Source organism: Pteropus vampyrus, unplaced genomic scaffold (assembly GCF_000151845.1).
Source record: "Pteropus vampyrus isolate Shadow unplaced genomic scaffold, Pvam_2.0 Scaffold36, whole genome shotgun sequence".
NCBI classification, from domain to species: domain Eukaryota; kingdom Metazoa; phylum Chordata; class Mammalia; order Chiroptera; family Pteropodidae; genus Pteropus; species Pteropus vampyrus.
Window position 1 is genome coordinate 5094581 of NW_011888817.1, and position 13582 is coordinate 5108162.

The 13582-nt window shown below is 48.5% G+C and overlaps 2 protein-coding genes across 2 annotated transcripts in view; one reads left to right on the forward strand and one right to left on the reverse strand.

Moving 5' to 3' along the window:
* Window positions 1-7297: 7297 nt before the first annotated feature.
* Window positions 7298-9128, forward strand: CD52 (CD52 molecule). The gene is made up of 2 exons (XM_011357662.2): window positions 7298-7561; window positions 8733-9128. The coding sequence occupies exons 1-2, from the start codon at window positions 7508-7510 to the stop codon at window positions 8901-8903; spliced, it is 225 nt and encodes a 74-aa protein (XP_011355964.1). The 5' UTR covers window positions 7298-7507; the 3' UTR covers window positions 8904-9128.
* A 1445-nt stretch (window positions 9129-10573) lies between these two features.
* CRYBG2 (crystallin beta-gamma domain containing 2) overlaps window positions 10574-13582 on the reverse strand; it is a 16909-nt gene continuing 13900 nt past the window's right edge. Inside the window, exons 15-17 of the mRNA XM_011358047.2 lie at window positions 12124-12282; window positions 10820-10979; window positions 10574-10727 (exon numbers count right to left, since the gene is read on the reverse strand). Coding sequence (XP_011356349.1) covers window positions 10639-10727; window positions 10820-10979; window positions 12124-12282 — 408 coding nt within the window. The 3' untranslated portion in view covers window positions 10574-10638. The remainder of the gene's footprint in view (window positions 10728-10819; window positions 10980-12123; window positions 12283-13582) is intronic.

Genomic DNA, 13582 nt, shown 5'->3' on the forward strand with positions numbered 1-13582 from the left:
CAATTTTAGAACATTTTCATCATGCTAAAAAGCCCCAGGCACTGTGTCTTTAGTGGCTCAAACTGTCCTGCATGAATTCCCACCAGACCTGATTATCCCTTCCTTCTTCCAAGTCTCATTGCCATAATGACCCCTCAAAAGAAAATGGTCAAAAAGACAGAAATTAACAAGTGTTGGTGAGGATGTGGGGAAACCGGAACCTTTGTTGGACTGTAAAATGGTGCTGTGGAAAACAGTCTGGCTGTTCAACAGAAGTTTAAACACAAACGATTACCTTATGGCCTAGCAATTCCACTACTAGGTATATACCCAAGAGAAACGAAAACTCATGTCCACACGAAAACTTGTACACATGTTCATAGCAGCATTATTCACAGTAGCCAAAAGGCAGAAACAACCCAAATGTCCATCAACCAATGAATAAACAAGTGTGCTATATCCTTATAATGGAAGATTGTTTGGCAATAAAAAAAGGAATGAAATACATGCTACAGTGTGAATGGATCTGAAAAACATTATGCTGAGGGAAAGAAGTCAGTCATAAAAGACCACATGTTGTTATGATTCCATCCACATGAAATGTCTAGAATGGGCAAATTTATAGACACAAAGTAGATTAGTGGTTGCCTAGGGCTGGGGGCAGCTGAGGAGTAAATGGGGCAAGGAAGCAGTAATTGCTAAGGTGTCTTTTAGGCTGATAAAAATGTTCTAAAATTGATTGTGGTGATGGTTGTATAACTCCATGAATATACTAAAAACTTGAAATTTATATTTTAAAGAGGTGAAGTATATAGTATGTGAATTATATCTCAATAAAACTATCATAGAAAAAAAAAAAGGACCTGGCCCCCAACTCAACATCTGCCCTTAAAATAAGCTCCTCCTACTTCCCGGTTCTTAATGGGACCCCATCATCCACCACAAAAATTTTCTCTCCGTCCTTCCCTCTTAATTCCATTAGTTACCAAACCCTGCAGGTTAAACTCTGTAAAGTCTCTCACACATAGATTCTCCTTTCTATGACCACTGTTAGCCATCCTAGGGGGCTCTCGCTGCCCTTTGAGGCTGTCACAGTGTCCCGCAATTGACTTTATTTCTTCTAGTCTAACTCCAGGCCAATCCAAAACACACTGTCTCCTGATCAATTTTCCCATGTATCATAGGAGACCCCTGAGGGCTACGACTGTATTTTTCCATCAGTCTGGGGACTCCTGAGCGTGCCGGGCTGTGTCTTCTATTCCCTCAGACAGGGGTTTCCTCAGGACAGAGCCATATTTGCTCCCTTCACTTGGGGGGCTTCCAGAGGCAAACTGCATTCTCCCTCAGGCCAGAGACGCCTAAAAGTTGCATACTCGGTTGTGCGGGGAAAGCTGTGTCCCTCTACGCCTTTGGGACCCAAGCCAGGACTGTGCTTGACTGACAACATCCTTCGTCACACCTCCTTGACATATTTGCTTCCCCCAGGTCAGACTGCTCTCTAGCGCCTACAGGGGCCGGCAGGCTGCACACTTTCATTCCCTAGATCCCCAGCTGGAAGCGTTCACTGCGCGACTTCTTTCACCACCAAACCCCGCCCTGGGAGCCGCGTCGCCCCCTCCCGCCTCCATGCGTAGCCATGGTAGGCAGGGGCCCGAATCAGTTCCCAGGACACGGTGGGCCTGCTGGGGAGCCGGGACACGGGTCTGCTGGGCTCTCGGGGCGAGGCCCCAGCCAGTGTACGGGACTCCGCGGGCAGAAAGGCCTCGGTTGCCGACTCACCACGCAGGGCCTTGTAGCCGTCCCGCAGCACCGCCATCTTGTTGTCACGCGGTTTCCCAGGCGACCAAAACCCATGCGCTTCTCATTGGCTAATTCGCGCCCCTGAGCAACCAGTAGGCAGCGGAGGCATCTGTGCTCGGATTCTATTGGCCAAGAGAGTCTAAACTCTTCCCGGGATACTCTAAGTCCCAGAATCCATCGCTCTGAGAGTACTCAGGGTCTGAGGAAATGGAGGGTTCATTAATACCACCCCGAGGCGCAGAAAGCGAAGAACCTGGGGTTAGATTCATGAAATGCTGGAAGCCTCCAGACCTGAATGTGTAATCTCGATAGTCCCACTGTTTTGCTAAATTGATTTTGGGGAAAATTACTTATCCCCCTGAGCTTGTTTCCCCATCTGATCAGTACAATACTTGAGTGGGGCTGTTTTGAGCATGAATTGAAATGATGAAAATACTTAATAAATGTTTCTTAAATCGGAATTTCTCTAACTTCTTGACAGGATGGGTGACTCTCTGAAGGGACGCTCAAATTCTAGTTCTTTTGTGTAAAAATTCCTTCCCCTCCCTGAGCCTCATCTGTAAAATTAAGGTGTTAGATTAGAGCAACTAGGCAGTTTAGTTAAGAGCATGGATTTTGGCTTCAGGAGTACTGGCTCCTGATTTGTGTGCCCTTGGGCAAATTATTCACCTTAGCTTCTTCATCTGTAAAATGGAAATAATACCCACCTCACAGGGTTGCTGTGAAGATTAAATGAGGTAATATATGCAAAGTACCTGTCCCAACACTCACACAGAGTATGTTTTCAGAAACATTTCCTGTTTTTAACTGTCATTAGCATTATCCCTCAGCCTTCCAGCTGTGATAGTCTGGGAGTCTATGTCTTCTGATCTCAGACAACCACTTCTTTATGCCTGGGTTCAACCACCAAGGCCCTTTCTCTGCATGTCTCAGACAGCACTTTTTAATATTTTCCATTTGACTTTCTGCATTCAGTTGGAGGCCAAAGGGTGCTACCAATTAATGAGTGCCTTCCAAATGCTGGGTGCTAATATTATGAGGTTTACATATGAGAAAACTGAAGCTCGGAGAAGTAAAGTGACTTGCCCAAGACTGCACAGGTAAAAAGCAGAAGTGGATTAGAACCCAAAACTGCCTGCCTCTGGAGTCCGTGCTCTTTCTAAAAGCATCCATTTTAGTAAAACAGGCAGGCAAAACCAAGTCGCAGGTGCCAAGGGAGGGGTTCAGGTGGAAAGCATGACTGGAAGTTGGAGGTGGGAGAGCTCTCTTGCCACTGAGCTGCTGTCAGAAAGTTCTCTAAAGCTTGAGGTATATGAGATGAGAAAGGTCATACTGGGGCCAACTGGTTTTGGGGTGTCGAGGCCATGGCCAGGGGATTAGCAACCTCATACCGTCACCTTGGTCATGTTCCTTCAGCAAGGCCCAACAACATGGGAGGCAGGGGACTCTGGCTTCCTGAGACCTGCTGTGGTCTGCCCACTGCCTCCTGCCTCAGCGAGACTGGGAAGCATGAACTGGCATTTACCCAGGCATCAGGATTTACCACATGCCTTCCTCCTACCCAGGGCCCAAAGCCTGGCCTGATATTCTGCAGCAGGCAAACACCAAGTTTGTGTGAGGGAGATGGGAGCTCTCTAATCTGGCGGGCCAGTTTATTATTTTTTAAATAACATTTATTGGGGAAAGTCAGAGACTTATTACAAAAGTATACATTTTCATTATAGAAACTTGGAAAATAACAATAGCTATCGTTTGAGAATATATTATGGATCAGCATAACTTAACAAATCTATGAGACCGGGCTCTGTCACTTAACTAGCTGGCTGTTCTTGCTCAAGCTACTTTATTCATCTGAGCCTCAGTTTTCACAGCTGTAAAACAGAGATCCTAATAGAATCTACCTCACAGGATTATTGTGCAAATTAAGTTTTTCGTAACATTGTCACATTATTATCTTTTAAAAAGTGTTTTCCAAAAACAAAGTTATGAAAACACAGCAATAGTCTAAGCTCATCCAATATTTATTTTTCTGACCTATATTTCTCTATCCCCCATTTCAGAGGGGTCTGGAAATCTTTCCTAGGTCTCAGGCTCACGTAAGATTTCAGTGTTGAGAGGACATTGGAGGCCAATCTGTTCAGCTTCCAAGCGCATCCAGGATTCCCTCTGGACATCTGGGGTGAGGGCCACTGGAGGGAAAGGTAAAAAATAGAGAGAGTTCCTCTAAAGGCAAGCTTTCCCTCAGAATAAATGCCTAGCTCTTTCCCACCCACATCACCACAGCCTTGGATCAAGCCCCTTTTAGCATGACATATAGGGCCTTCATATTGAGTCCTGCCCTCTACCGTTCTCCATGTTCCAGAAACTATCATACTCTTTCGTATATACAAGCCTCTCCAAATGGGAACATTTTCCTTTGACTTTTCCCCTTTGACTTTTCTATTCTTGTATTTTTAAGTTCACAAATTTCTATTTGAATCTTTTCTATAATTTTGAGTTCTCGATCTTGCCTTATATGTTTTAAATATACTAAGCATTGTTATTTGAAAGTTTGGTTGATAATTTGGTCATCTGGATCTTCTGTGTTACTGTTTCTATTATCTGTTGCTTCTCTCGTGTATGTATATGTATGTATGTATATATATATGTGTGTGTGTGTGTACGTATGTACGTATGTACATATGTATGTATTTGTCATATTGTCCTCAATTTCTGTAAGGGCTAGGTTGTTGTTTCCTGTTCACTTACTTCTCAGGTGTAACCTTTCATGGTCCCAACCCAAGGCCTGGTTTGGTGGGGCCGTTTACCATGGCCCTTTTTTCTTAGCGGGTCTTGAACTATAGATTTTTCTTTGTAGAAAGCTCTATTTCTCAGCTGTCTCTTCTGGAAGCAGCAAAGACTTTTAGAGGAAAAGCAACCGCAAATGAAGGGCTCACCTCTCTCTTCCCCTTAATTATATTCTGCATTGGTAACTCCCCAATTCTTAAATCTGCTGTTGCCCCATTATACATACTTACTGACTGAATGAATACAGGCATGGAGGTGGGAGTAGTTGCCTTATATTCACTCATTCATTCAACTATCCCTAATCTATGCCATGTTCTGTGCTATGCTGGGTTGTAGAGGTGACAAGACCTAGTATCCCCTCAAGGGACCAGACACAATCTTTAGAGCAGAGGTCAACAGAAGGAGCTCTTGGAACACTAAAGAACTCTCTCTTTTTGAAGGAGTTTCCTAGCGGAAGTGGAAAGTTTCCCAGGGGAAGAGGGAGCTTCTGAGCTATGTCTTGAAGAACAAATAGTTTGCCAGATAAAATAACTGGAAATGGCTTTCCTTGGAGAGATAACACATGGGGTATAAAAGAGCCTAGAGCAGCAGCTGAGATGCAAGTTGGGTGTGGCTGAAGGACTAGGGTGTGGGAGAAGGATGTTATGGAACTCAAAACATGAGACTGGAAGGAAGGCAGGGGCCTTATATGTCACACTAAGGAGGTTGGTCTTGATCCCTGGGGACAGTTATAAGGGATGTGGGCTGAGATTTCCCATCTTGCTAATAAAAGCTCCATAGTCAGGTCTGGAGAAGGTGTACAGTAGGACACTGAAGTCGAGAGACAGACTAGGTTCTATCTCCAGCTCTGCCATTAACCTGCCCTTCTTGGTCCCTTTGTAACAGTTTTCCCATCTGTAGAATGAGGGTTTCTCTTTAAGCTTTGTGACCAGGGTTCTGTCTCTCTAGTTGTTGTCAAGACAGAATAAAATTGATCAGAGGGCAGGAGAGGAAAAGGTGTGTAACCCCACTTCCATCAGGTACTGACAGACGCCAGATGTCCATCCATGCCCCAAGTCCTGATGGCCCTTAACGATCCTTCCAGCACCCACAAGACCTCACTACCATGAGCAGCTCAGGCTCAGACCACAGCAGAGGTTCAGGATGTGGAAATGAAATGTCTGAGGTTTGTAAGAAAAGTTTTACAAGTACGAGCCTAGCATTTAAGTATCCTCACACGCATCCGCAGCATTAAGATACAACCCAGCTGGCCCCAGGGCTTGGCCTGTCCAGCTGCCTCTTAGTCAGAGGGGAGAAGACTGCCCAGTGTGATGAAGCAAATTTTCAGCAGAGCAGTCTTGGACTTCAACATGGGCCTCCTGGGCCAGTGCCCTTTCAGAACCTGCTACCTCCCTGACTCTCAAGAACCCTCAGAATCACCCACGCCACAGGAACACCAAAGGCGGCTGAGATGAGTCAGGATCGGGAGAGACATCTGGTGAAGGAGCTGATGGGGGTGGGCAATGGTGAGTAATTGAGAGTTCCTCCTACTTTCCTCCCTACCCGACCCTCAGGGGCCTCAAGACTCCTGCCCCCTCCTTCTTCCTGGCTTCTCACCAGCGGACTCTCAGTTCTTTTTAGCCAGAGCTGGGGGCTCCCAGTGGCCTGCTCAGGTATTTTGAGGCTTACAGTAAGTAGGAAGCTTGCAACAGGAGGCCCACAACCATAGAAGGGGAAGTGAGAGGGTTTTCTTTTACTATTTGGCATGTAAATGAGACCAAAAAAAAAAAAAAAAAAAAAAGACTAAGAAATGGAGAGTGGGTGAGGCTACAGAGCCAATCCTTGGATCCTCCAGGAGGAAGAGGGGCAGGGAATCAAGACTTAATTGGTGGCTTCTAGGCCCCAGAGGTTACATACGTACTGTGGCTTCAAACAGACCTGGATCCAAGTTCAAATGAGATTGGTTCCACCGTTTATTTTATTACCTTGGAAAAGCCACTTGATATCTAAGCCTCAGTTTCTTCATCAGGGAAATGGGGATAGCTAAAAAACCTATTGCAGAGCCCCACTGAGACAATAGAATGTACAAAGAATGGAGAATGGAGTACCCTCCAGGCAACTTCGTGATTCACCTCATCCTCCCACCCCTCGCTGGGACTTCACAGCCATCCCCTACTGCAGTTTAGTCACCTGATTGTCCCTCCACTAGCCCCCTTCCCATCCATCCTAAATTGACACAAACAACCTATCTGCTATTTACTCGAATCACGAAATGCTAGATTTTAAGAAACTTCAGAAATAATTCACTTGTCTTCTCAGCTGAAATGAGAAATATGAGGCCCAAAGGAATGGACCTACCTAGAAGCTAGGTTTCCGGATTTCTAGTGCAGTGCTCCTTCATTTTCACGGAAATCTACCATCCCACCCCACCCCCACCCCCGAGTCTTAATGTTCCGAACCTGTGGAGCCACCTACAACCTTAACTTTTTTGTTTCAGCTCCTGTACCGTACTTCTTAAAATATATTTATATACTATTTACTATGTGTTGGCACATTTAAATGGGTTATACTGCATCCTTTTTTCAAAGGCTCAGAGGTACGGTTTCTGCCCTAGTGTCTCAGAGTTGGTAGGTGATTAAACAAAAATTCAATCTCCAGTAGGCATTACTCCAAGCCCAGGGCCCTACTTACTGTCCCACTGATTTGCCCACCTCCCATCCCTTGGGATTTGGCTGGGTCTCAATTTAGAATGCATCATCAGCCAGGGCCTTAGAACCTAGGGGCTGTTGTCCTCAACCTGGAGATCCGTAGAAGGAAGCCGCACCCCACCCAATCACACCTAACAGGCCGTCCTTCCTCTTCCTTCCACCCCGCCTCCCTGATTCAAAAGCAGCCAAGCCAAAAGGGGCCTGCAGACAGCCCTGTGCTCATCTCCAAAAGCTGCTACCAAGATCCTTGCAAAATGAAGGGCTTCCTCTTCCTCCTATTCACCATCAGCCTCCTGGTTATGATTCAGGTAAGAGCAGCCCCTGAGAGCCCCTGGTACCACCACGGAGGACTCCCCAGATCTGCCTGGAATGGGAGGGAGGAAATGTGAGCTCCTGGGCACCCAGTCTTCTCCCATGAAAACAGACAAACAGGCTCTAGCAGGGGAACCAAGGACTCAGGGGGTCCTGGCTCCCAGCCTTCTAGCTGTTCTGGCTGGGGTCAGACTACTTGAGGGCCACCCCTGAACAGAAGCCTGTATCCAAGGCTAGGGAGCATTTACAGGGTGCCAGGCACACTGAGGGACCCACGAGGCGCTGTGGAGTGATAGAGAATTAAAAGACTTAGGAAGGCAGCCTGAGTGAGAATGGCATCAGCCCACAGCGAATCTGGGGAAATGGTCTTACTGGGAGGGGGGCCAGGAAATGTTCAAGTGGAGCCTGCTCCGGCTCTGGAGGTAGCAGGGGACTCCTGAGGAGAGAAACCTGGGTGTTCGGGAATGCAGAGATGGCAGAAACCTCCTACTCCAGAAATAGCTGGAGTTTCAAAACCATCTGCTATTCTAAGAGGCAGCCTCAGCAGCATCCCATGTGCCTAGAGGGTTGTAGTCAGCATAGGAGACAGAAGACATCAAGTTCTTAATCACGAACAGCTTGATAAGCATCAAAAACAGCTTGAGCATCATCAAGAACAGTTTACTCTCCATCAAGAGCAGCTTTAGTTGCAGCTTGATAAAGCATTGAGAACAGTTTTATCACCATCTGGCCATTTCTTCACCTATCCATCCACTCACACACACTTTGTCAGATGCCTTCTCATAAGCCCTGTCTCATGTGACCCTCCCTCACCACAACTCTGTTGGACTCTTCTCCCCATTCAGAAGATGAGGAAACTGAGGCTCAGAGAGGTGAAGCCCCTGGCCCAGCTAGTAAGGTTAAGGGGTACAGCCACAGGCTCCCCGCTCTTCCACAGGCTAGAGGAGCTAGGTAGCTGATGGAGGTGACAGGAAGGTTCTGTGAGAGGTGGGCCTCTGACCCTGCTTGTGTGAAGGCGGGAAGCAGTCAATCATCTCTACAGGACCTTGTGGTAGAAGTCACGATTATGAAGTGAGAACTATCATATTAGTGGGGGAACTGCATCTCTAAACAACAAACATGAGATTCAAGAGCGCCTGCCCTGAGTTTACGCCACTTCTCTTGCAGATACAAACTGGAGTGTTGGGCAACAGGACCACACCCCCCACCACCACCACCAACCCTCCCCTCGGCAACAGGAGAACCAAGAGTGCAGCCCCAGCGCTCAGCAGCCTGGGCAGCGGCAGTGTCCTTCTGTTCTTGACCAACACCCTCATCCAGCTCTTCCACCTCAGCTGAGGTGACATGCCTCAGCCTGAGCCCTGTGTCCCCTGAGATGGCTGCCACCATCACTAGCAAGAGAAGCCCCCTCCCATCAATCCTGGGCAGGGGTTGATGCCAGAGATCACCAGTTGTGGGAATGGACAGATAGTGCCTTGGGGACAATGGCCAACAGAGGGAGCTGCTGATGTGGAGGGGCTAGCATCACCCACTGGGAGTCAATAAAGTTGTCCTGTACTTGGAGTGGGGTCCTATGTGTGGTTACTGGTCATCACTGGGCCCCAAGAACCAGGTCTGCAGCAATGCCAAGGAGCCTCCCATGCCCCATTAGGAGGAGGTGGTGCCAGGGGGCTCCCACCCCAGCTCCCCTGCCCCAAAGTCCAAATGCGGAGGCCCCTCCCCTTAGGATCACTTCGCAGGGACAGGCCCAGGGCCAGAACCTGCCATCTTCGCCGTCCCCTTTAGTTGCATTTGCTTCATCTGTCCCCGGGTGTTTGGAAATGATGGTTCCAGTGGACCTCCCAACCCCACCCACCCACACCCTGGATGCCTCCAGTTGCAGAGGTTCAGAGACCCCCAAACCCAGTACCTGGGTGTCTTCAGAATGACGGATTCAGAGAGAACAAGCCCCCTCCCAGTCTCGAGAGGTTCCCAGCCTCACATCTCCAGCCATGAGGGGCTGAGAAGATGAGGAGGCAGCTGTCCACTTTCGCCCTGCCCACCTATGTGCTGGGAAGGCAGGAAGAACAAATAACGGCTCTAACCACTCCTTCCCTTCCTGAGTTTTGGGCTGGCGGTAATAAGGGCTGCGGAGAGGAAAAGGAACCCCAGAGAAGGCCACAAGGGTGTTAACCATCTCTGAGGACCTTGCCCAAGCGGCCAAAAAGTGCCTGCTAGATTGGGGGACAGAGGAGCTGCTGCTCTTCTCTGTCATGCCCTCTCTGAGCTGGGCAAGGGACCCAGACCCTCTGTCCTGGCTTCTTGACTAAGGCCAAACCTTTAGGCCTTGAGACCAGAGTCAGGGAAAATTGAGAGGTGCCCCAGTGGGCAAGGCCCTTGGGGTGTGGCTCCCACTCACCTTGCCCTCCCGGCCCACTGTGCATCCATCCATCCCATTGAACTTCCCAGTTTCACCCCTGGACTTGTCTGCATCTCTAGAATACTTCCTCTGCTCCCCTCTAGCCTGGCTGACTCCTTCCCATCCTCCACATCTCAGCTGAGCAGCTCACCCTGAGCCCTAAATGGTTTGGGTTCCTGCACTGTGCATCCCTCCACTTCTGTTCTTACCCTGTTACTTAGCGTACTGCTCTACCCATCAGAATCCTCCACTGGACCTGTGAGTCCCCTGAGGGAAACTCAATCGAGGGACTTGGTTCATGTGTGTACCCCCACAGACCAGTGCCAGACCTGGCTCAGAGCAGTCTCTCAGAACACATCGTTTGGGGGTGGCTGTGTTTTTATAAAAAAACAAACCACCACACACTCATCAGTTAGTCTGGTCTCAGGGGTCCCTCTGGTGGCAAAGGAAGGCATTACATCTGAGCCCCAGAACTGGAGCAGGAAGGGAAGGAAGAAGCCAGCCTGAGTGTAGGGGAAGAAGGCGGGTGAACAAATCCTCACCCACCCCCAAATATCAAGTTGCACAGAGATGAGGATACTGACAGCATATTAGAAAACAACTTATTTTACAACAACAAAACCTATACAAACATTTCATCCCAGGGAAAGCCGCCAGGGCTGGAAAAGGGGAGTGTCAAAGCACATGGACAGTCCAGATCTGGGACACCCTGTCCTTGGTCAGCTCCCACAGCACTGCATGGTCCTGGTCATAGCCCCGGCCACCTGGCGGAAGGGGTAAGAGAAGGGGAGATGGTCAGAGGGACAATGTCCTCAGTTCCCCCAGACGCCTTCTCCCACAGGTACCCCCACCTTACCCTTCACATCTAGGATCCGGCCTTCAAACATCTGGCTGCAGATGTGGCCCGATTCGTTGATGCTCCACGTCTGGCGGGGCAGGCGGCTCTCAGCCCACAGCACCACCTTGGAGCCTGTGCTGGGGGGCCCAATCACCTGCAGGCTCATGGTGGGAGCCACCTGAGGCCCCAGGGGGTCATCAGGCACTGTTTTCCCCCCACAGCCCACAGAGACTCCACCAAACCCAAGATACCCTTGTCACACCCAGCTTTGAATCCTTGCTCTTATGGCTCTTTGGGGATATCTCTTAATCCTTCTGAGCTTTGGTTTTCTGGGATGGTTGTTGTAAAGGTTCAATGTGAGACACCATGGAAGGGCTGAAAAAATATTAGCTCTTCCAAGAAGCTTGGCATCAGACAAGCCTCACACACTTACTGGCTACATGACTTTCAGCCAGTTACTTAACTCCTCTGTGCTCTGCTTTCCTCGCCCATAAAACGGAGAGTAAAATAGGACCTGCCCGCAGTGCCCGCTAAGGATGATATGAGGTATTCACGCGAAAGGCTTAATGCGGCACTGGGGACACAGCTAGTGTTCCCTCTCATTCTAAGTAAAAGATAACCCTTTAATAACCTAGAAAGACCTACACCCCCATAATCTTTCTGATCTCATGTCCTGCTACTTCTTCCTCACTCACTTCACTACAGCCGTTCAGGTGGCCTTGCGAGTCCTGGAAAATACCAGGCATATTCTCGCCTTGGGGCCTTTGCACGTGCTATTTCCTCTGCCTGGAATACTCTTCCCTCAGACATCTGTACAGCTGCCTCCCTCAAATGTCGCCCTCCCAGAAACGGCTCCCCTTATCAATTGTACTTTTAATCATCTAAAGTACTAAGATATTTCACTCATTTAACTTGTTTCTGCCTCTCCCCACTAGGATGTAAGCTTCAGGAGGGCAGGAGTCATTTCTGGCTTCTCACTGTTGTATTCTTAGCACCTAGAACAGTGCCTGGCGCACGGTAGGTATTCAGGAAATGTTTGTGGAGTGAATCTATCATTACTAGGATCCAAGTTCTGCCACAGGTTATCAGAGCTGGGCAGTCCCCTAGAAGCATCTGGTTCAATGTTCTTTCCTGCTGATGGGGGACAGAGGCTCAGAGAAGAGCCTGAATTGCCCAGGAGTGCACAGGCTGCATTCTCCACCTCCCCAGAGTCCTGCTGTCTGTGTGTGTCTCTGTTTCTCTGGTCCAAGGGTGGGTCCTGTTCTTGACTAGGCTGGGACTCCCCAAGGTTGGCCTGCATGTCTCCGCCCCTAAACCGGTACCTGGTTCTTCAGCAGCCCATCTTCGTAGTACCAGATGCAGCTGCCTCCGGCTCCAGGCTCAGAGACCACCACACGGCCCGCCTTCATGTCCTCCACATGGTCCGGCACTGCCAGGAAGCCTCCCAGTGCCGCATTCCAGAGGCGGAAATAAGCCCGGCGCTGGTGAGTAGGAGGAGCTGAGAGTCAGAGCTCCCTGGGCAGGGATGCTCCCACCTGGACCCCCAACTCCCTCGACTCTGGACTCTGCAGTATTTCTAGGTCCCAAGCCCTCCTTCCTGCCTCTAATCCTTCCTCAATCCTGCTTTAAGTCACCCCTTCTTTCCCATACAAAGACTAAGGGCACATCCACGGTACACACCCACACTCACACGGTTCTGTGTCCATAAATACCCACAAACATGTGTAGAGGGTCACACTGGCATATACACACAAGGTCCACATGATTGCACAGAAGTTTGCAGCAGACACAGACACACAGACACTCACAGCCAAGCAAACTCACACTTCCTAAGCAATGCATGGGTTTCCCCAGCCTACTCTACGCCAAGCACTTGTATTTGCTAAACAGTTGGATGCATGTAAGAATACAGACATGCACACACACACCCATGCTGAAGAGGTACCATAGCAGGGCAGACACTGCGTTGTACCGTCAGACACCAGACTGGGCTCTGCAACAAATCAGCTGGGGCCTCAGATACTGGTGATGGTAGTAATAGTAATAAGGATCACAGCAAACATTTGTTGAGTGTGTAAGCACTCAAGAGTTTTATATACACTATCTTCGGTCTTCAAAACAACTCGATCATATGTGTTACCCTCATTTTAAAGATGAAGAAGCTGAGGTCTGTGGAGCAACAGTACTTGCCCAAGACTGCAGAGGAAATCCTTGTCCATTTCTCTGGGCCTTTATTTCCCCATCTGCAAAATGTGGGGGTTGGAGATAATCTCCAAGATTTCCTTTAGCACTGATGTTATAAGAGTCTGTGAATATAGGGACTACACATATCTTCATACAAAGACGCGCACTCTCAATAGTGTCACAAACGTAGGCACATGTAGCCATAAACATATTCTTACAGATGCATACACACACACAACCACCTCCAGGGCACGCAGATACATGGACACAACATAGAAATACTCTCAGACGGGCGTCTGCGCGTGTGCACGTGCATGCGCACACACACACCCCCCAGGGCTGTGCTTCCGCATTCATGCACATGTACAGAAATGAGACACATGTCCAGATATGCAGACTCAGCGTTTCCCAAAGTGAAGTGTGCTTACTACTACTGGGTGGTGCATGAGATAATTTTCAGTCCTACACAGATAAACTTATTGTTAAAATTTTATATTTATTATAGTGTCTATTAAGGAAAAATCATACATCCACATCAAACCCACGATTTTATCAATATTATCCCTTAGGATAAGGTTAGAGTAAAAAAAAAAAAAA